Source organism: Anolis sagrei, chromosome 2 (genome assembly GCF_037176765.1).
Source record: "Anolis sagrei isolate rAnoSag1 chromosome 2, rAnoSag1.mat, whole genome shotgun sequence".
NCBI lineage: Eukaryota > Metazoa > Chordata > Lepidosauria > Squamata > Dactyloidae > Anolis > Anolis sagrei.
The window spans coordinates 245,291,073-245,314,719 of NC_090022.1; the positions used below are offsets into that span (position 1 = coordinate 245,291,073).

Below are 23,647 nucleotides of genomic sequence, written 5' to 3' on the forward strand. Positions count from 1 at the left end.
GGAAAATAAGTATTTGGTAAATAACAAAAGTTCATCTCAATACTATGTTATATATCCTTTATTGGCAATGACAAAGGTCAAACATTTTCTGTAAGTCCTCATAAGGTTGGTACATACTGTTGCTGGTATGTTGGCCTATTAAAACATTAGTATGTATAGACATTAATGAGAAGAACAGAACAAACAGCCTATCCACAAACAGAATATGGTCAACATGCTAGATTTAAATACTGAAATTTCTCATGTCTAGCCTCTTACAACAAACATACGATTTTGTTAGAATGGTTGGCTTTACTTTCAATGCCCAGTTGTCCTCAGTGTGCTTTGAAGGCAATTTTTCTGCTTCTTGACAGGGGGTTGGACTGGATGGCCCATGAGGTCTCTTCCAACTCTATGATTCTATGATTCTATGAAGGTGGTACTAAGCAACAAATTTAAGTAAACACTGTTAGTTGTATGCACTGAGTCTAAGCCAGGCATGGGCAAGCTTGGCCCCTCCAGGTGTTTTGGACTTCAACTCCGACAATTCCTAACAGCCTCAGGCCCTTTCCTTTCCCCCCTCAGATGCTTAAGGGTCCCCTTAAGATATGGGGAGTAATAGGTTAAACTGTGTGCTTCGAAGTGCAGTCTGCTATAAATTCTGTCCTGATACAACCAGAAAAGGCAAATAAATCCTAACAATCCCAAGGCTCACCTCCAGATTGGGTAGTGCAATCACTAAGTCATTAGTACAGTCAGTGTTTCACTTCTGTGGATTTCACATTCATGAATTTGCTTATTCAGTGCTCCTTCTGCTGCTGTCCTACAAAAGGACTGTTTATGGACAACGGCTATGTCATTGTGTGATATGTGATGTTAACCAGAGACTTCCTAATTAAAAGTTGATTATTTAACTAAGTGTATTTGCTCAACATTTTCTACAAAGCAACTAGAGTGAGCATGAAGGTTTTTTTCTCCCTTGTCATTTAGATTTTAGTGAAAGACCAGTAAGTCTGTTTCTGATTAAACAATCTCCTTTGGTAGTCAAAGTTAGCTGAATGCATGAATGCCACCATGCAGTTTACAAAAGAATGAGCACTTGTATTAAAGGACTCTGTACATTCTTTCCCACAGAAGTCAACGAAAGGGTCGGTTGTCCTGGGCTACGTATTCCGGCATTTAAACCTTGTGGAGATAGATTACTTTGGACTGCGTTATTGTGACAGAAGTCACCAGACGGTGAGTAGAAACACGACAGACAAATTTTCTAGTGGCAAACATTATACTGCAAGCGACCCTTTTCCCAATCATATTTTAAATTGCCCTGTATGTTGTCCACAAGTCAATCTTTAAACCACCCAAAGCTGAACTGTCATGTTTCTATGGAAATAAATACTTTTGTCAGGTATTATTTTTCCTGCCTGATAATCTGTTGTGTAGAAATTGCCTTTTTTCTTCATATTAATAGACCTTTGAAGAACAGAAAAAAACCCTAATAGTTCTGCTTGGTTATGGTGTGATAGCAGAAAAAATGAAATAAAAGTGCAAGTATTTTTAAAAGTGTGAAACAGGCTTTGGTGGGCAGGGCCCAACAGATTTATTCTCTGATTAAATTGCTTCTATCAGAAAGTTTTGCATTAGAGCAGCCCCTCCACCAGCAATGTCAAATAAAATGTTAGGAAAACTTTAAGAGGATTTTGAGGGTGTAGAAAGTTACAGAAGGGGTGGTGGTGGTAGACAGTCAATTCTGTATGATTTGTCTTATTCTTTGAATAAAAACATATTTAGTGATGGAAATTAATTATAAGCAACTTTGCAGTGATCACACATATTCTCTATGATTCAAATTGGAAATTAACTTGCAGTCAGTTATTTTCAGATAACTGTACTTTGTTTACTACAATTTAATTTTTGAAATACAGTTGTCATTGTGAAAACAGAGAGAGCCTCAAGTGTTTCAGGAACATTGTGGGCGTGTTAATTTTTTATAGCAAGGAGGTAGAACAAAGTTACTTTCCCCCTCTGTGACAGCTATAATTGAAATTCACTACTTTTCAGTGGAATGCAGTGGAATGCAGCAACACCAGAAGCACTCCAAGTGGCCAGATATTGGTCAAAGGACATTTAATCAAACTCACACATTTTGTATTTTCTCTGTTTATTTGCTTTGTTCTGTTAGAAATGTAATATAACTGACTGGCTGCCCTGACACGAAAAAGTGGAATGCTCAATATTGTGGGTAATTGTTGACCCAATCTAAGCAATGGTAGGGGACAAAGGAAGAGTCACATAGGTGGCTGCTGTAGGAATTACTTTGTAACATCTTTTGCATTTTTCTCAGAATTGCCACTTGGGAACCAAAAAGTCTGACTTTTTGGATTTCTTTTAATTTTTAAGTGATTAATGATTGAATCTGTGGATACATAATTCATGGATACACAGAGCCTGATTATTTTCTCTAATAGAAAAATGGATAACAACAACCACTGCTTCTTAATGACTAACTTTCTAACTGTGGTTGGAGTAATGAGTAATATAACAAATTCTTATTAGACAGTATGCTTTTGATACACAAGAATTTATACATTGGTCTGAATCTCCCCACCTTTCTGTACTATTATGTTTAGAGTTTATGTATTTGATGTATCTGTTACATGTCAGTTTTACATATTCCTGACATTTTAAAGCTACAGCAGGGAATTATTGATAGGACTATACTGTTTTCTTGGCCAGTTATCGCTCATAAATATTATACATTGGTGTACCTTTTTGAAGGTGAAATGCAGATGAACGCTGTATTTTCTTAAGGCTTGTTGTTATGTTTGTGAAGTTTATTCATGTTTTCTGTCGTATCCAATCCCTTTTAAAGATTTAGTAATGCAACACAAAAACTAAAATAGCTGAAAAGAAAAGGAAATATTTACATATGCTTTAAAATTTGGATGCTTATTAGTATGAGGGTCTTGAGCAAGTTGCTGAAAATCTGTCTTGAACATGAGAATTTATTATGTACATCAATATTTTTATCTTCTGATTTCTCTATTGTGTTATCTGTGATGTATTTTTCTTGAATTCAGGTGATTTGTCAATGCTGCCATTTTTGTAATGTGTTTATGAGTGATTTGCCACATAATTATTTGCAAAGTTTTGGGGAAATGAAAATCTCCAGAACTTTTTGGAGATTTTATGATCTTTGGAAAGACATGACCTTGTTAGAAATCACAACTTTTTGAAAAAATAATGCCATAACCTCTTGGTAAAAAGCATGACTTGTTAGAGTCATATCCTGTTGGGAAAATGGCATTCACCAGCATACACAAACACAGCAGAATTTCAGAAGTGTTCTTTTTAGTTGCCCCAAAACATCTACTCTCCCTTAAAATATATTTGTCTTTAAATCATGCTCTCAAGAGACAAAAATAAACAAAAAGAAATTGAATCTTTCAGGGAGGTAGCTGGATTTAGAATTAACAAAGATAAAACGCAGATAGCAACTAAAAATATCCCCCAGAAGAAAAAAGAAGAATTACAAAAAAACACAGGAATAAACATAGCTACAAAAGTAAAACACTTAGGGGTAATAATTGCTCCCAGCAATGCACACCTATTAAAAATAATTATGAAAAAATGGCTTGAAATAAAGGGCAAATTAAGAAGATGGGAGACACTTAATTTATCACTGCTAGGAAGAATAGCGATGGTGAAAATGAATATTTTACCAGAAGTCCTTTATTTATTTCAAATGTTACTGATAATAAGAACAAAGGTAACACTTACAAAGTGGCAGAAAAATATTAAAAATTCATCTGGGTGGGGGAAAAACCAAAATTAAAATTAAAAACATAATTGATGACAAAAGAAGGGAAGGTCTAGGAATGCCGGATCTCCAGTTATATTATGATGTCGTGGCACTGACTTGGATAATGGACTGGATATTATTAAGAAAGAAGAAGATACTAGCCCTAGAGGGACAAGGTTTAATGAAAGGCTGGCATAGCTACCTATGGAAAAGAAAATCCAAAACAGAGAAGAGCTTTAACAATCATTTTATCAGATCAGCCCTAATTAAGACGTGGAATAAATGCAAGAATAGATTCTATACAAAAACACTGTTATGGTTTTCCCCTAATGACGCAGACCATATGAGGGAACTACCAAGAGAAAATTGGCTAACATATAAACAATTATTAAAAACCAATACGCAAGGAGTGTTATTAAAAACGCAAGAAGAAACAAAACTAATTGATCCATCCATCACATGGTTTCAGTTTTGGCAAATTAAAGAAAGTTTCTAGTTAGATAAGAAGGAAGGCTCTGAAATAGAAGAATTTTTTGGGATAGGACTTTAAAAATTGAGAAGTTAATTAAAAGAATATACCAACAAATACTATCATGGGAAACTGAAGAAGAACAAGTCAAGGAGGTAATGGTAAAATGGGCAAGGGAAATAGGTCGATCAATGAACATGATGGAATGGGAAGAAATATGGAGGAAAAAACTGAAATATACATACTCTACAGAACTCAAAGAGAATTGCTATAAGATATTTGATTGAAGGTACCTTACTCCAGAGAAATTGGCAAAATACAATATGGGAAAAATAGATGAGAAATGTTGGAAATGTGAAAAACATAAGGGAAACTTTATCCACATGTGGTGGAAATGTAAACAAGTCATAAGTTATTGGCATCAGATTTACAAAAAAATAGAAACAGTCCTCCAACTGAGATTCGAATTTAATCCTGGGTACTTTTTACTTGGGATCACACATTTTGAAATAAATAAGAATATAAATAAGATCTTCTTCTATCTAATAACGGCAGCTAGAATAATTCTGGAAAACGCCAAAAATACCCTCGATAGAAAAATGGATCCTGAAAGTGATGGACATCATGAATATGGACCTCCTCACCCCAAAACTTGCACAAAACAATACACAACATCAGGAAACAGACTGGGGAAAATTTAGAGATTTTCTAAAAAAGGAATATAGAGGAATTTATATAAAAAGAGAGCTAAAAGAAACTCAAAGGACAGAGGGGGAAAAAAACGCTAAATAGACTCGAAAGACTTCAAGACAAAAACAGACTTTTGGCAAAATTGGACCTGGAAGCAAACTGATAGTAAAACCTATGGGGGGGGGGGAGTTGGGTTTTTTCTCTTTTTTTCGTTTTTCCCCCCTCTTGTGCCAGGCTTTTTCATATCAATTTTCTAACTTTTCTTTGAATTGAATGTTCTCCCACTTTAAATGTACTTTCTCTAGATCTACTTTTTTATTTTATGCTTAACTTTCAATAAAAAATAACATAGTTGTTTTTCTCATAAATTTCATGTATTCAGCATACAGGTACTTTGCTTATCAATCCAGTTAAAAGTAGTTTCTCTGTGTAGGTAACACGGGGCATCATTCTTAGAATCTTATCAGTCCAAAGTCTAAAGCATATCTCTGTTTTGAGAGTCTAATAGAGTCTCTGTAGTCTGTTTCAACTCACTTCTAAAAGCATACATCAGTTTCCACTGAAGTCTTTAAGCTGAACTGATCTTACTGAAGTCTAAACTGTACTGTTCCTGCAGTCTTCTAAAGGCATTCTGTTTCTAAAATGCAGCCTGAGCCCTGAACAAGCCCAGACCAGATCACATGGTCTGTAGGTCCTCACACTGCAAAAGTTAAGGTAAAATTGCAAATCAGTTCACATATATACAGTACAGCAAGCAATTATATACATAACAAACAACTAGTGGAGGCTTGAGAAGGTTTATATTTCCAACAAAACTAAGCAATAGCATTACCTTTTTGTTATAGCGAACATTACTACATCTTGTTTTTTAAAAGTGCTTTGTGGTGTACTGTACTGTTTGTTATAGTGCCTTTCTTATTCTTCTTGATCCATCTTTTAAATTATTTTCATGTTGTTGATAATTTGAATTACATTTTAATGTTAGTCTTTCATATGGTGTGTAGGGTATTTGGGTATATACAGAATATGTGTTGTACCTATAGGTTGTATACTGCCTTGAATCCCAATTTTTTTGGGGGAAAGCACAAGATATAATTAAAACGAATCATCAGTGGAATGGGTAGCTTCACTATCAGGGACTTTGTTAACTGAAGTATGCCTGAATTAAGTTTGGTTCTGAATTAGCTGTAGCCCATAAATACAATTACAATTACAGATTTGTTGTAGAAGATCTCCCATCATCCCCAAATGAGCAACCACTTTTAAAAATTAGTAAACTACCCAATGCAATTAAAAATAATTCATATAAGGTTATTCTTACCATAGCAAAGCAATTCCCTTGCTCTTCAAGTACATTAATATAGTGTCTCTGAATTGAAATTTAATAGTGGTTTTTATGGTTATTCCCACAGTTTTGGCTGGATCCTGCAAAAACCCTTACAGAACACAAGGAACTAATAAATAGTATGTATGTAATTCATTCTTCATAAAAACAGTCTAGTGATGGAGAAGCCTAGAAAACATTACATTTTCAGAACATCTGATAGATTTAAAGTCCCTCAAAGATCCACAAATATGGCTTATAGATAGCAAATTCCAAATTTTGCATTTAATCAATTTTCCCCCTGCTTTTCTTTCTAGCCCATTCCCAAATATATTTCTGTGCTCCAACTGTTGGCAGTACTAAAACTTTTGAAGTATTAAAATGATAGTACTTTATATAAACTGGAATTTTATTTCATGTTTTAATATTAAGCTTGCCTTTAAAAAGGAGTTATTTCAGAAATGTGAGATGTCACTTTTGAAACTGTGGCAAGTAGAATTTGGGTAATTCGCCCAGTACTGGGTAATTCGCCCAGTAGGTAGAGGATCTCATAGGGTTTGAGACTGTGCAGCAAGGGCAGAGGGTTGATGGAAAAGTCCATTTCTTTTTCCCAGCAAATTCCTGAGAAGCAAGAAAATTTGGACTCACCTCTAATGCACTGCTCCCTGTCCCCATAAAGTTTGCTGACTTCCAGTCAGTATTGCGGATTTTTAAAAATTTAAACTGACTTTGACCCAGTTTGGACGGAGTAATAGGATACTCCAGAGCTCGCTGGAAATTATAGAATTTCTCATAGCTTTGGGACAGTATGAACAGTGGGATTGGCTCCAATTAGTACCAGTATGTTGCCTAGACTTGACTCCGGCATCATAACCCTTTCTGTGCATTCATTAACACAGGGAAAGTGGATAGCTTGTGCCCATGTCATTGCAGTTATAAAGTTCTGCAAGCAGGAAACTTGATAAAATTGATTTCTTCTCATACAAGCTTCATATTGTAGTTAGTTGAATGCAATTGCAAAGCTTTAAGCTCAAACACAAAGTCTACTTATATTGGGATTATCAAAGAAATTGTGTTTATATGCACACTCCCATCCTTCTCCTTCATTTTAGCCATCTGTATATTCAAGTGAAGGCTTACAGTGTCTTTTAGAAGTTCAGGCAGTCCTCTAGTTACAAACATCCTACTTACAAATGACATAGTTACAAAGTTGGGTGCAACAACAGGAAGTGAGATAAATCTTCCCCCTAGGCAGGGAAATTTACTCCTGAAAGAGTTTTCATGGAGGAAAGGTGCCTCCATTGAAGCTTTATCTCCAATCCTTTTTTCCACAGCAAGCCACAATGTTCAAAATCAATATCACAGGGAAAGAAAGTGGGGTGAACTCTGCCGAAGAAGTGCACAGACAGCAAACCAAACAGCAAAAGGGTGTTAACCCACCCCTATGCTACCCAAATGTCATGTGTGTAAATATATTTGTCTGGAGCTACGCTTAAAAAATGTACCTGTTCTGACTTACATGCAAATTCAACTTAAGAACAAAAATACAGGACCAACATTGTGAGTAACCTGGGGACTGCCTGTATTCCCTTCTATTTGACTTTTCCATGTTTTTGAGAATGCACATTTGTTTTTGTTGACCTAGTTTTTGATCCACAATAAAGATATTTTGCACCTTTTTGGTGATGAGTGATGATGCCAATAAATCCATCTTAATTCCATGTAGTAACACAACAAAAAGTTGAAACATTAAACAAGGATGGATACTTATGGAAAACGCTGTAAATGTGTACAGGACTTCAATGATTTGCTTGTGTACTTCAAAATTAATTAGCTTTCTTATTTCTAATAGCTGGTCCACCTTATACTCTGTACTTTGGTGTTAAATTTTATGCAGAAGATCCATGCAGACTAAAGGAAGAAATCACCAGGTAGAGTATTAATCAGATTTAATCTTTAGTAATATGGTGGAGCAGCCATTATCAAAGTAGTATGCACATTGATGTTTTTCAATGAGAGAAGGGGGGGGGACGGGACAACTTGGGGGGAGTCTGATCACCGTATTTAAAACTTCTGAAAAACGTTTCTGGAAAATCCCAATAACTTTCAACGGTGTTAATGAGCTGGGTTAAATCGAAAGTTAAGTTTGAGTAGAATGTGACCAAAGTAATTATTTGTCTGAATCATTTTGAGAATTCAATTTTACTATAGCATATCTGATTCTAAAGACCATTTATTGTTCTCACATAACTTCTGTAATTATTCTAACCTACTGAGAGGGTTTTTTTTGGGGGGGGGGATGACTAATTTACTTTTAAGGGATCTGTTGAGACAAAACACAACAGAGATTTAAAATGAAAATTTGTACCTCATGCTGTATTAATTAGTGATTTTAATCTGTTACCTGAGATTCATGAAGGCATGACAGTCAGATACTGATTGTTCTGCATGTTAAGTGGTCTTATATACCGTAGTTTGCAACATTCACCCTTTCAAGCAAACTCAATCAGCATTCTGGTCTGATGTGTTGGGTGCACAATATAGATTATGTAATCTAGTAATGCAAATTTTTTTTTGATTAAATATGGAATGTGTACTTAATCCACTATGCTTACAGTGTACAGCTTTGTGTAAAGAGGATAATTTCCACATATTATGAAGTAGCCCTGCTCTAGCAGAAGAGAAGAGTCCTAAATGGAAATAAGCCCCTTTTCTTCTTGCTGTAGTTTTATCTAGCCACATAGGATGGTGGAACTGAATAGATCAGATAACCAGCAGCTTTGTTTTAATTGATTTTCATTTATGATAGATTTAAAAGAAAGAAGTGTGTTCATAAATATTCTGGTCCTACAGCTGAGTTGTTCTAAGAAAAGTGGATTTCAAAAAAGAAAGCATTCTTGAAAGATTCAAACATTATAGAAGACTCCTAGCATCTTCTTCAAACCAGAATTCCCAGGATTAATTCAGGGAAACAACAATAATTAAATTGGTGTCAACTTGATTTAGATCACTAGATGTATCCTAAGGCTACTGATAGCAATGTCAACCTTCACCACTTAATTTCATCGTAAATTCACAGCAGTAAATTTACAGGCTGCAATCTATACTGAAACCATTTATATAGTGGGCAATTTTTTCCCCATGTCAGGAGCGACTTAAGAAACTGCAATTGGCTGTCTGCAAAGACATTGCTCAGAGGACGCCTGGATGTGTTACCATCCTGTGGGAGGCTTCTCTCATGTTTCCACATGGGGAACTGCAGATGACAGAGGGAGCTCAACCCGTTCTCCCCAGATTCAAACCACTGACCTATTGGTCAGTGATGCTGTAAGCACAAGGGTTTAACCCATTTTGCCACCGGGGACTACCAGTGGGCAGGTGAACTGTGTGTTTTCTTTTTCTGTTTACTCTTAATCCACAAAGAGAAACCCCTTGCATTTACAATGAAGATTCAAATGAAACAATATTCAATTGCCAGCTAGTTCCTTTGGAAATTAATCTGAAAGTGATTTCTATTAAGTAAAGATGCAATAGTGAAGTAGACTCTTTATAATCTTTACAGGTTAATTTTATGCCCTCTCTCTTTTTTTAGGTATCAGTATTTTTTACAGGTGAAGCAAGATGTCCTGCAAGGGCGCTTGCCCTGTCCCATCAACGTTGCTGCCCAGCTGGGATCCTATGCAATACAGTGTATGTGGCTCAGGTCAACTCATACTGTATTTTTCTCATTAATGCTAGGTCATTCGCTTATTTATTAGAATTGCTTTTCATTCGCAAAAATGTCTGAGTAAATTTGTAATCCCATCATAAAATAACAAAGCAATCTGACAAAAACATCGTAATTCAACTATTAGAAAGTTCTGAACATATCACTCTCTCCAACTATCTCAATTTGCCAAAGACATTCTCAGTTAATCTTCTGATATCCCACATTTTCAGCTACTTTTAAAATGTCCCAGGTACTCTCTTTTCCTCCTACTTTCTCTTTTTGGGTGCAGTTTGATACCACTTTAACTGCCATAGCTCCATACCATTTAATCATGGGTATGGTAGTTTAATGAGACACCTAGCCTTCGAAAAGTACAACTCCCATTTTCTGTAGTATTGAGCCATGACAGTTAAAGTGATGTCAAACTTTATTAATTCCACAGTGTAGATGCATTCTTTGTCTTCTCTTAGTTCAGTTGCTATAAACTTGAGTTCAAATGTGGGGGTGGGGGGGGGAGAGGAAAGGGCAGAATCTTACGCTTCCCATAGGCTCACGCAAAAGCAAACTACTGCAGGATGTCTTAGCTTGTGTATTGTATCTTATTAATGAAATGTGCTGCTTTGAATATAACCTGGATGTTACTTGACTATGGGTGTCCCTATTTTCATCTGTGTAATATGTTGGAGCATATGGATATTAAATATCCCAGTGTTGAAGCCTGATGTACAGAACGAAGATAATTATACAGGAAGTGCACCATCTCAGAGAGGGCCTGTGTCTATATTACTGTTGAATGGACACAACATTTATCTCCCCTTAAAAATCAAGTTGGCTTGGAATGTTTTATGGGGGGGGGGGGGGGGATTCTTGAAGTTACAGTAATCGGATTACATAGGAATTGCATATTTGCAGCAAATATAGGGCAGATTTAATTATATTTAGAAACTAGAATTGTAGTGAATTTAATCTGGTGGCCAGAAAAATGTTTCTATTTGGCAAAATTCTTTGTACAGGGATATCAGTGTTAGTCTGTTATGGTAAAGGTGTATACACATGTATACACACAATGAATCTTGAGTGACCTTTAAAGACTAAAAGATCTGTGGTGGCATTTTCTGTTGTGGACTAAAATCTACATTATCAAGTTGCCCTCCTTGTCTTTGTTTTCATATGACTTATGTAACTTTCATAGAGGGCCATACTTCGGCACAGCAGGTTAACTGCCAGCTACAGTAAAATCTTGCCAACCAAAATGTTGATAGTTCAAAGCCCGGGTTGGGGTAAGCTCCTGGCTTTTATTCCAGCTCTGCCTACCTAGTAGTTCAAAAACAAATGGGAGTAGATAAATAGGTACCATTTTAAATCTTGGAGGTATTTAAGGCACCCATAAGGAAATGCCAGAAAAATGCCGACAGTTTGATCAAAGAAGAAGTTTACGAACAAAACTCTTTGGCAGGGAATATGGAGGGTGGAATATAAATACTGTAAATAAATAGAACAAATATTGAAACCTTTTTTTCTACATGTACTTGTGTAGCTGAGCTTGGAGACTATGACCCATACAAGCACACTGCAGGTTATGTTTCAGAATACCGGTTTGTTCCAGATCAGAAGGAAGAACTGGAAGATTCCATAGAACGGATACATAAAACACTCATGTAAGAACCTGTTTTTATTAACTAATGTTGCATAGGAAATTACACAGAAAATGCATTTCTGTTTGAGCAAGTGCTTGACAAGGCAGTGTAACAGACATAGGAATATGGAACGATTGGATTATGATTTTGGACAATGTTTTTAATTAAGAGACATATGATTTATGTTTTTAATTGATCTTGTTATGATTTTATATTATATGTCAACATTTCTAAATTTTTATGCTGTTGTTGGACATTGAATTGTTGCCTTTGTTAACTGCCCTAAGTCGCCTGCGGGCTGAGAGGGGCGGTATACAAATATAGTAAATAAATAAATAAATAAATTTCATGTTTGTGAAAGGGGAATAACTACTGCTTGCTGTTTCAAATCTGCCTTTATGTAGAGTTTGTTTTTCTCTCTCCCTGAAATGAAACATAAACATAACTCAGTTCAATATGATCCTGGTACTTTTTTATGTCCAATATATCCATTGTATTCTATTGGCATATTTTATAGTATCTGCAGCTTCCATTGACACTGTTATTACATAGCATGTATGGATAAATGTAAAAAGACACAGGAAGATCATCTAGCTCCATTGAAATAGACAGATAATACTTATCACAACAAAGGGAGTTAGAAATGAAGCAAAAGGTTTCAGTATTGAGAGCAGACTTTACGGAACTTTAGTGGTGCTTAGAATATTCAAGATAAAACAATTCAGTCGTCAGCATAGTTTGGCAGACTTTTGCATTTCTTTATACAGGTGAGAGAAGAAAGGCATATTTGAAAAATGAGTCATGTGAATAAGTTATGGATTGTGTAACCCAAAGGAGTGGAGCCAAATGTACTGAATATCAGTGTTTGTAGAAACGCTGGGGAGATTACTCTCAATCAGGATTGATGACTGATGTAATGTGGTAAAGACACATTTTATCAATTTATTTGTAAGAATGGAACAAAAAGGGAAAGCATCTGGTGAGATAAAGGATGGAAATGAAAATGTGATGTATTGTTGTGGTAACAACCACATTTATAAAATTTACATGACAATAATGGAAGACTTATTTTGTAGCTAGGGTGCTCATTCCTTTCACTTCTAAGCCATTTTTGTATTTGGGAGAAGTTAGAGCTACCAACCCATGTTCATATCCTCATACGTATTCTACACACATGCCTTTTCCCACACAAGTATGCATTATGCACACATTAACTCTTCCTCCCTATCTTACTGTGCTATCATTTCCAAACAAGCTCCACTGACATTGATGCTTGCTAGATAGAACAAAGAGTAGCTCTGTGGATTCAGATGTTTTCCATGCAGTATATAAGAAGGTGCTGGGGCTTCAAGCCGTACATTTCTGTTTCAGAAGATAATAGAACTATGGCTTTACTCTGAGATTACATTGAAAGCCTCCTTCTTCTCCCAGAAAGTAGGGAATAAAATGAGCTCGGCTTTTTAAAGCTCAGTGATTTCCTGGCACTATTGTCTTTTGGAATTTGAATGCATTAAATGTAGGAAGGAGCTGGTGAAATGAGCCGTTCTTGAAACTGAGTGGATATAACCCTGATCTGTAAGAATAAGGGTGTTTGCTATTATTTAAGATATACTGCACATCAAAAAATGATGCTGTGTGTGTGTGTGATACTATGAGAGGGCCTATTTAAGAAGCCTATGTGTATTAAACAATTGAATTTGATGCCAAGGGGAAGTACTGCAGGCCTGCTGTGGAGTATAATGATCTACTTGGTCTGTTTGGTTTTCAGTTAGATATCTCTAAGGGTAAGCCTTTTTTCAAAGAAAGTAGATGACTCTATAGAAGGAGATTTCTGATCAGAAATCATAATAATTTTGATGATTTTTCACTGTCAAGTTTAGAAATTTTAGAAAGTTGCAAAGTATTTTACGGTCTATGTTAATGACAAAACAAAGAGTAAAATTCTGCACAGCCATTCATTGAAATTGCTAAAGCTCATCATAGCCAACAAACCTTTTTGCAAGAATATAAACAAAACTTTTTTTTATAGAAACTGCTTATAAATGGAATATATTTGAGTTGTAATCATTAAGATACAAAGTGCAGTGTTCCTTTAGATAAAACCTGGTGTTTTACCATGCCTTAAGTATTGGAGTGGCAGGTAAGAAATAACAACAACCACAATAACCACAAGAACAACACATAGAAGCAGAAGAAGCAGCTTACATGGTAAATGTTAGAATTAAACATCAGAAAAAAATATTGTTTCCTATTACATAAGGCAGTACTCTTCTCCCATTCATTCAAATGTTGTTGGCTATATGCCACTTTCAAATCAAAACAGTAGAAAACAGTTTAGATAAACTATTGTATTATAAAACAGTGCTAACTTAAAGCAATTGAAAAGCATTTAAAATATGGGAATCAGAGGTAAGTCAATATCCCTCACCTTTGTCAGCAAACCACATGAATGTGATTTTCAAAGGAATTCCCTTGTACTGAATAAACACATGGAGTATTGTTATATTAAACAGGGGCCAAGTTCCTGCTGAGGCAGAACTGAATTACCTAGGTGTGGCAAAGACGCTTGAAATGTATGGAGTTGATCTTCATCCTGTCTATGTGAGTAATGTTGTTTGAAAATAAAGACATAAATGTTTGTGGCTTTCCTGACTGTTGTCCCAATCCCTTAATTGTTGTGGGCATTCAAGCTTAACGTTTGCAACTTTAAGCTCCTGGATTTTGAATATTAACTGTGCCAGCCATGTGACTATTGCTGCTGGCATATCCAGGGCTTCCTGTGTCTTTTCGTGTACCCAGAGCAAGACATGAGTACTATTCAGGTTGTGAGGAGGATTAGCCCCCTGCTTCCTACAGTGGACATTGATAACTATGTATGATGCACCATTACTGTTGAAGTTACCCAGGATCCAAAAAACTGCATAACCAGCCACATATATCCAAATGGGCTCAGCTACTATGCTCTATAGCAAATGGTGTATGATATTGAAAAGAACTGCAACAGCAGTTCTTTTCAACTAGAAGTGGTCTTATATGAAAGCAGGAAGTGTCTTCACCAGACCAATTGCTATACTATCTGAGGGATTATGGGAACTGTAATCTGAAAGGAAATGTTTTAAAGTCTGGGGTGTCATGCAGTTAACCTTGGGTGGAGTGAAGGAACTTCTCATAATGAAAGTCACGACACCTGGAGGCTACCAATACATCCCCAGACATCTGGAGGATGTTAAGTCTGGGAAACTGATACGGGATAGTCAATGTAGAATACTCATTCAGCTATTGAGAACGAGGAGTACAAGTTAAGGATGAGCATTTCAAGTCCCTCTTTTTATTGAGAAGCACTTTAGTCTTACAGAAGATATTATTAAGGCCTAAATGTAATTGCTTTCAAAAGTGGAATAGACCCATTAAATCAGCTGCCGAATGATGAGTCAACATATATGTAAACTCTATTCATTTGAGAGATTTACTCTTGTTTGAACAGAGAATTGGCTTTAGGGTCATGTACCCAATGAGACTGTTGGTTTGTTTCTTTTCAACAGCAGGCTCAAAAACCAAACTGCAAACTGCTGTTGCAGTTCTTTTCAATATCAAACACAATTTGCTATAGAGCATAGTAGCTGAGCCCATTTGGATATATGTGGCTGGTTATGTAGTTTTTTGGATCCTGGGTAACTTCAACAGTCCACTTGGGTTAAGGATGACTGCTGTCAAAAAGCAGTAACCCCACTATTTCATAATCCAGTGCTAGCCTTAGAATATTTAAAGAAAAGTTCAAATTGACATGAATACATGCTGAGGAGAAGCATGGATTAAGGAGATTTTCTTAGAAATAATGTGGTTGCATTTCCATGTATGATGCAATTACTGTGCTGGAAGAATAATATGGATTACAAATCTGAAGGATTTATTCTAAGTGTCATTACAAGATAAAGGGAGTCTGTTACAAAGGATATGTTCAGACAGGAAATATTAAAGTAATACCCAGAAGCTGAGTAAGGCCCTTAAAATGTTCACAATTACAGGAAATAGAAGATAATTAGAACTTCCAAGTTGCAGAACGTAATGTTTAATAATCATCTTGATTTTTTTTTAAATTACATGATATTAAAAAAAAAACCCATAATTGAGGTATCGCAATGCATTATATGCTTTTGGTTGACCACCATGGTAGCTGAACAGCTTAGGAAATGTTCTTCAATCACTCTGTATATACTGGAGCACTAGCATTCATGGAAGAAAAAAACAAAGATTAAAGAGAAGGAGGAGCACTCTCTCATGTAGTTTTAACATTATTTTCCAGGGTGAAAATAAATCTGAATATTTTCTAGGATTAACCCCTGTAGGAGTGGTTGTGTACAAGAACAAAAAGCAAGTAGGAAAATATTTTTGGTAAGTAAGCAAATAAAAAATTGTTTTAGCAAATAATGGCCATAATCCAGCATTGTAAAATGAGGCTACCACATGTAGCTACAATAATCTTCTGTACAACCTTCAACTTGCTCTTTTTTTAGCTGAATCTCACCCCCCCCCCAGCTATTTCCTAATTTTTGGGGCTGGTGTACAGCAGACAAATATCCAGTTACTTTCCTATAGCTAGCTGCACAGTGTTAGACATTTGCTGGGATGTTTGGGGGTCCCATGCATGATATCATTGCTCTTCATCCAACCATGGGAGAAAGAGTTGCAACGGTGTAAATCCAACTTGTATAAGTTGCATTCCTTATTAATTCAAGTTTCATCTGCATTGCTCTGCTTCTAAAGTATTTACATTATTCAGATTGCTTCATGATGCTGTACCTCAGTCTAGAACAGTAGTTCCCAACCTTTTTTTTCGACCAATGATCACTTGAAAAGGGACCACTTTGATCAGGGACACTTTCCAACATTAGTACCAAAAGGGTTATGAATCAGTTTTTGGTCAACTTTAGATTTGGTTTGGTTATTTGGGGTGGTGATTCAGAAAATTGTATTGGATAGACCATATCAGGTCTAGTTTCTGATACAGAACATATGCCATCCAGTAGTCACCATCTGCTTGCCCACAGAAAATAATATTTAATAATCAAGAGCTGATGTGGGAGTAGTAATCATTTGTGAGTAGTTAACCTTGCCCCTCCCGACACTCCCGTTGCCTCGGGACTATAAGAGGGTTTTATGAGACAAGTCATGCTCATTATCACATGGTTTAGAGGCAACGGTGTGGTAATGGTGAGGCCATAGACCCTATTTTCGTCCTTGCGGACCACTGGTGGTCCACAGACCACAGGTTGGGATCCACCGATCTAGAAACAATCATTTCAGTGTTTTGCTCACCTAAATAATGCATTTAATGCAGAAGTAGACAGTATTGTCTTCAGTTGTATAATATGCAGAAGTAGACACTGTTGTATTATAACTCCCATATATTTTAGCAAACAAGAGGGGATGATGACACACAATTGCCCATGCTTGCTCTAATGAATGCCTAGCAAAGACAAACATCTGTGATTAAGGTAATTCCTGCAAGATTGTATTAGAAGCCATCTCTAATGCAGCTTCATTCAGGAAAAAGCATTTTGATAAACCTGCAAAGGGGTAGCATTTTCCACTTCTATTCCATCAGTAAATGCCTACTATTGTTTCAGAGTTATATTATTTACAGTTAGGTTAGTCAGAGTTATTTCAGTAAGGCATAGAATTTATTTATTAAAGTAATGATAGGCTGTCTTTCTCAGGAAACGGCTCCATTCCTTAGATGGTTTCTAATATATCTGTGATTTAATCTGTGTTGCTTTTAACTTTTTCTAACTTTTAGGCCTAGAATTACAAAGGTCCACTTCAAGGAATCTCAATTTGAACTCAGAGTTTTGGGAAAAGATGTAAGTTCATATTTTTGTAGCCTGATTACAAAGATTACAACACATTACAAAGAGTCAATTTCATTGAATACAGTGATATTCATTGTTGAGATTTATTGTACTGGCTTGTCCTTTAAATGTATCTAATAGCAAAGGCATATTTTTTTCTCCAAAAAGACATTTGCTTCTAGAATGATTTGTAATTAATACATCTTCTTAATTCTGCTTAATTTTTGAGAGAGGCAAAAGAGAATTTTTTAGGGTAGAGATGTTGATATCACCTACAGCACTTATTGGTCTATTAAAGTTGAATCGTGGATTTTTATGTGTCTTAACAGAATGACAATTCACTTGCACCATCTGTAGTCCCAGAATCAGATTGCATGGAAATACCTTTCTATTTAACGATAATATATGGCTTATATAACAAACTTGTCTGTAAACACCTTGAAATTATTTCAGACATTTAAGAAGATGGATAGGGATCTGAAAGCTTTCAAAAAGCAACATCTTTGCTTGGGGTAAAAATGCAGGCGACTGATTCTTAAATAAGGCCTTGCTATCAAGTTTATGATATCAAGCAGCCTGACAGCACTCAGTAATATCAAGCCCTGACAAGAATGGTTTGGGGAAGTATTTCAAAAGAGATAGGTGCAAAATGTTTTGTGTACCTTTTCCAAACGACTCTTTTAGAATATCTTGTACATTGAAATAATGACCTTTGGTTAGAAGCTGGTAGTTTGAATAATGAGATTGTGTATTTCTCTTTCCAATTAACCCAGTATACCTCCTCACCTTAACCCAGTATACGCTGCTTCCATATTGGAGTTCAGTACAGTCAACATTGGTTATAAGAATTCTAACCATGGTTGTCTGCCATTCAGTGAGCATCAGACAAAGTATACAATTCAGTTGTTTAGTGAACAATATAATTCTAAAATAGAGTAGAAACTAAGGGAGATATTCACATATAAATCAGATGAGGACGCATATAGCCCAGTCCTTAGCCTTGAAACATCACGTATCTTGTCTATAATCTGTATTAAACAGTGCATCCAGAACTTACTTTGTATGGCTGAATTTCTTCCTCAGGGAATTCGATGTCATATCAGTGGAACACCTTTAAATACAATTGTAGAATTTTGATCCAGCATAATCTGGTTTATTTATTTACTTAATTTTTATCTTCCCTTTCTCCTGATGGGGGACTCACGGATGCTAACAATATAAAAACAATGCAAATTAAAGCAGTGCAACAGCATTAAAATATAAATATAAAAAATTTAAACCAATCAAATAATGTTATTTAAATCATTAATCATTAAAATATTAAAACTCCACACATACTCAAAATCCCAATCATACTGTTCCCAAAGGCCCATCTCACATCTGCCCACAAATGCCTGATGACAGAGGGGTGTTTTTCCCTGCCCATGAAAGCAAAGTAGGGAAAGGGAAATCTTGATCTCTCTAGGGCCGGGGTTCCCAATCCAAGGCCTGTGGGCTGAATACAGCTCTCCAAGGTAATTTACCCAGCCTCCACCCTAAACTTTAGAATTACCGTCTGGTGGAGTCTCTTTCAACAGACATATTCGTGGTGTTGTGCTAAAAGTTGGAGTTCGTCTTGTTTATTTCCCATGCTCTGGACAGGTGCTCAAATTCCAAGACCCGCTTTTCCCGAGCATACAGCAGAGAGCACCTGGGGAAAGTAGGGCAATTGGGGAGACTTCCTTTGCAAAGAAATAAAGAAAAAGTTGTGAGGGAAGAGAGAGGGGGACAAGGGGCCACTGGGATGGCATGCCAGAGTCCGGAGTCACCTGAGAAGGCGACTATGAATTGGGGTAAAGAGATGCAAGAGACTGCTATCTCTTTTTTGCTCCTCTCGAGGACCTTGCCTTTTCCGGGCCCCTGATTCCCAAGAAGGAAAAAACAAAGGAATGAAGGAACAAAGGAAGTAAAAAAAAAGGAAGGAAGTCAAGGGAGGGAGGAAAGAAGTGAGTGAGAAAGAGAGGCCTGGAGAGAGAGGGCAAGTGAAAATTTGAACAGGGGCCGCAGTTGGTCCCTGGGTTGGACTTTGGACATGCTTGATGGTGGAATTGTTGTTTGTTTGGTAGCGGGTAGATAAAGGTGAGTTCCTTGTTAAGTAGGTGGTTGTGCAAGCAGGGTTGAGCATGCCTTCTCCACAACAACCTTACAAAAATATGGAGACATAAATTGGACTTAAACATATGTATTTTACTGTTAGGATGTTAGCTATACCATTTTATCTTTAAAATAAATAAATCAAGTTGCTAATCACAACTAAACTCCAGAATAAGCCAGCATTGAATAAAGTCTACCATGATTGATAGGAAATGTGAATTTATTCTCTGTTTAAGAGAAAGCAATTTGTTTCAGTTTGTTCCATGTGGAAATTTGTACTACTGCTGTAATATAACATCTCATGGTGATTACACTTGGAAAAACATTTCTATATAGGCATATTAAATTAAAAATTAAAAATAAAAACTTGTTGCAATATATTATAAAATATGGAATATACTGTAAGTAAACTTTCAGATTCTTGGTACATTTGTGGGCTTTTGTTTTCATAAACTAACTGGGTGATACCATTTACCAATCAATTAAATCATCTTGATTTAATTAGGATTAGCAATTGAATTTTGGCCATTTATGAGCATAAACTCTTTGAGTAAAATGCAGACTTCTTGCAAGTGCGATTTTCCTTTAAATCATTTGCCTGTGGCTATTTTAACTCAGGAATTCTGCGATTTGTTCTCTCAATTACTTTTCTAAGCTGAAAGCTGTCTCAGCTAATGGTTAAATTAAATAGTTGTTTTATATTGGATGGTTATATTGCCATTTTGGATGAGCATAATGCTGCGTTTCCACTCACTGCCCTGTTACAAAAGATTTTAATTAAATGCAATATGAGATTGTTATTAAAATGTCCTTAAAGAATGTACAACATTAAAAGATCCGAAAAATAAAAAGCGGTACGGTCCACTATAGTTCTATTCCACAAATATTTATTTATTTTGTTTAACTATCACTTTTGTCTCAATATGTGCCCCTGAGCAGCCCGCACTATGTGTTAGAATGAAATACAGTTATACAGTTAAGATAAAATTTAAAAAATCATATTACAACATTAATTTTAAACAGTTTTAAAAGGCAGTTAAAATAATGATGATTATAAATAAAAACATAGAATGTAGTACAGTCACTAAGGTTTCTTTGTAGTATCCCACTATGAATTATGCCGATTTTGTGCTGTCATGCAGGAGAACAGTTCATCTCTCAAAGCTAACAGGAACAAATTCTTCTAAAACTGGAGACAGACCATTAGTGACTGAAATAAATGAAACCAAGCTATAAATTAACTTGGGGAAAATGTTATTAAAGTGTGGGCATATCATCTATGTTTTATTTTCCTCCTCCAACCCCCACCAGTCTTTCCAATTTTATATTCTGATAGATATCCTCTGTTCTGTAGGAGTATGTTCCCTTGAGTTTCATGTTTCTTGGTGCATTATGTGAAACTTCTTGAAATGCATACTCTCCTTACTGTACGTGCTCTGTCAGTGGCTTTTGTTGAATAGAATAAAGTTTGTATGGCGGAGAGCTAAAGCTTTGTTTTTGCAAGTGTGTTTTAAATATTTTATAATGCAAATCTTCTGTCAGTTTGTAAACACAAAAATGTACCTAGGAAAGATCAGGGAGAGAATTGGTGATGTAGCCTCCTTTTTTCCAGCCATAAATGAGCAGATACAATTAAAGCTTGGTTCTGACATTTTGTCCTTTCCCCATGAGATGACTCCTGTCTTGCTTCTTGCCCTTTTCTCTTTGCCATGGGAAAAGACAAGGTGAAAGCTACTAATTACTCAAGAAATATCTGCTACTATATTTGGAAAAAAGTCTAGATGCTGTATACAGTAGAATCTCGGTTATCCAACACGAACGGGCCGGCAGAACTTTGGATAAGTGAAAACGTTGGTTAATAAGGAGGGATTAAGGAAAATCCTATTAAATGTCAAATTTCGTTATGATTTTACAAATTAAGCTCTAAAACATCATGTTTTACAACAAATCAACAGAAAAAGTAGTTCAATACATGACAACGTTATGTAGTAATTACTGTATTTATGAATTTAGCACCAAAACTTTGCAATGTATTGAAACAGCTGTGGATCCGGGTGGGAGGCACACTGTGTTGGATAATATAGAATGTTGGATGAGTGGCGTTCAGATAAACAAGACTCTACTGTAGTTAAAACTTGCCAATTCTGTTCCAAATGAAAGCGTTTTACCCTTGTTGGAGGTAGACAAGTGGTATATTCAAAATATATATTCAAATGCCACGTAGGACACATAATTAATTCCAGTGAATCTGTATATCTGGGTAACAAGACAGGGAAAATTTTAACTTTCCTATCCCTGAAGTCTGTGATGTGTCTATCTCTGTTAGGATGGGATTGATAGTAAAGAAGCATGTATATCCTTAGAGATGGAACATTTCTGGAAGTTTTGGAAGCCACAGGCCTTTTCTCTGTTGTTTTCCTGGGGGAAAATTGACATTTCAAATATTTTGTTTAGAAAAAAAGTGATCCTTGCATCCTTCGCAGATTGAAAAAGAAGGCAGTCCTCAAGCTACAAATATCAAACTTACAAACAACTCATACTTACAAACGAAGGTGAAACAACAGGAAGTGAGATAAATTTCCTTCTAGAAAAGGAAATTCACTTCTGCAAGTGTTATCATAGGGAAAAGGTGTCTCCATTGAAGAAGCTTTATCACCAATCCTTGTTTACACAACAAACCAGATATTTCAAAATCCTATTATCACAGGGATAGAAAGTGAGTTGGAATCTTCTGAACTGGCACAGAAAGCAAAACAAACTCCCCTTTTCTAGCCAAAGATTATATATGGCTGGAGTTACACTTAAAAATGTACCTTTTCCGACTTACAAACAAATTCATCTTAAGATCAAACCTAACAAACCTATCATGTTCGTACCTTGAGAACCGCCTGTAATGTAGTTATTTTAGAAACAGAAGTGGCATTTTATGCTAGTAATACATTCTTGTTATTATTGTTGTTATTTTCTGCCTCTACCCCCTCCCCTTTGGGACTCAAGGCAGCACACAGAATACAAAACTTTAAAAGCAATTAAACCATTGTAAATTTTAAAACCAGTTAAAACAAATTAACCCGACAGCAGCAGCAGTAACAATGAATAATTACTTACCTCCATAGATAATATGATACAATAACACATTTTGGTGTGGCATAAAATTATCCTATTTGCTGTATTTAAAAAAAACAGTTCAGTCAGATAACCCTTACAAACTCTTTGTTGTTGTTGGAAGTGGAGTTATAAGGCCCCAAACTGTGAGGAGCCTCTTTTATTTTGCCACTTTGTTGAAGTGGAGCAGGGAAAAATTATAAAAACAGAAGTCATATGTATTCGGACAAAAAGGGAAAATGATTTTGTCTCCTTAGTATCAAGCACAAAGCATTCATTCCATAAAAAATACCCAAGAAAGAGATACCAAGACTGAGAATTGAAGTAACCGGATACTTTATGTTGTGTTACATAAAAGCCTTCCTGTTCTATAATTTTTAGAAACTGTCTTGTCTTATTTGTCAACTCAAATTTTCCACTATTTGTAGATTTTTCTCCTGGATCTTCATTTCTTTATGTATGTTTTATGTTATCTGCGCCTTTCTTGAAAAATTCTTTCTTTAAATTCTTCTTTTTGGAACAGAGTACAACCCAGTCGTAATCAGTATGAATTTTTCCATTGTCTTTAGTCTTCCAAACAATTAGCGTTACATAAATAATATCAGTTTTTTCATTCACTGACGTGTTGAAATGTGTTCTGGCTAATGAGTAACTTCATTTAGTTTTAGAGGCATTCTTTTCAAGCTTTCACTGAATTAAATTGACCATGGCCTGCCATTGGAAGACTAGTATGTTTCCTAGGCATGCATGCCTTCATCTTAATTTCTGTTTTTTTTTAAATCTATAACTCATCCAAATGATGGATACAATTTCACAATCATTTGTCAGTGTCAACATTGTTTATTTAACACATACCATGCCTCACAGTTAACCAATAATCTTTATAAAGGCTTTGAAGGTGTTCTGCTTATGTAAATATTATTCTATTTTCCTTTGAATTAACTAGTATTTTT

At 35.8% G+C, this 23,647-nt stretch overlaps 1 protein-coding gene across 3 annotated transcripts in view; it reads left to right on the forward strand.

Annotated features, from left to right (window-relative positions):
* EPB41L4A (erythrocyte membrane protein band 4.1 like 4A) overlaps positions 1–23,647 on the forward strand; it is a 103,375-nt gene that overhangs the window by 37,354 nt on the left and 42,374 nt on the right. For 2 of the 3 annotated variants that reach the window (XM_060761894.2, XM_060761895.2), the window contains 8 exons: positions 1,114–1,218; positions 6,350–6,401; positions 8,114–8,192; positions 9,854–9,951; positions 11,508–11,628; positions 14,121–14,208; positions 15,911–15,999; positions 17,405–17,468. In XM_060761894.2, coding sequence (XP_060617877.2) covers positions 1,114–1,218; positions 6,350–6,401; positions 8,114–8,192; positions 9,854–9,951; positions 11,508–11,628; positions 14,121–14,208; positions 15,911–15,999; positions 17,405–17,468 — 696 coding nt within the window. Of the gene's footprint in view, positions 1–1,113; positions 1,219–6,349; positions 6,402–8,113; positions 8,193–9,853; positions 9,952–11,507; positions 11,629–14,120; positions 14,209–15,910; positions 16,000–17,404; positions 17,469–23,647 lie in introns of those variants that run through there. The other variant, XM_060761896.2, reaches the window with a different exon arrangement.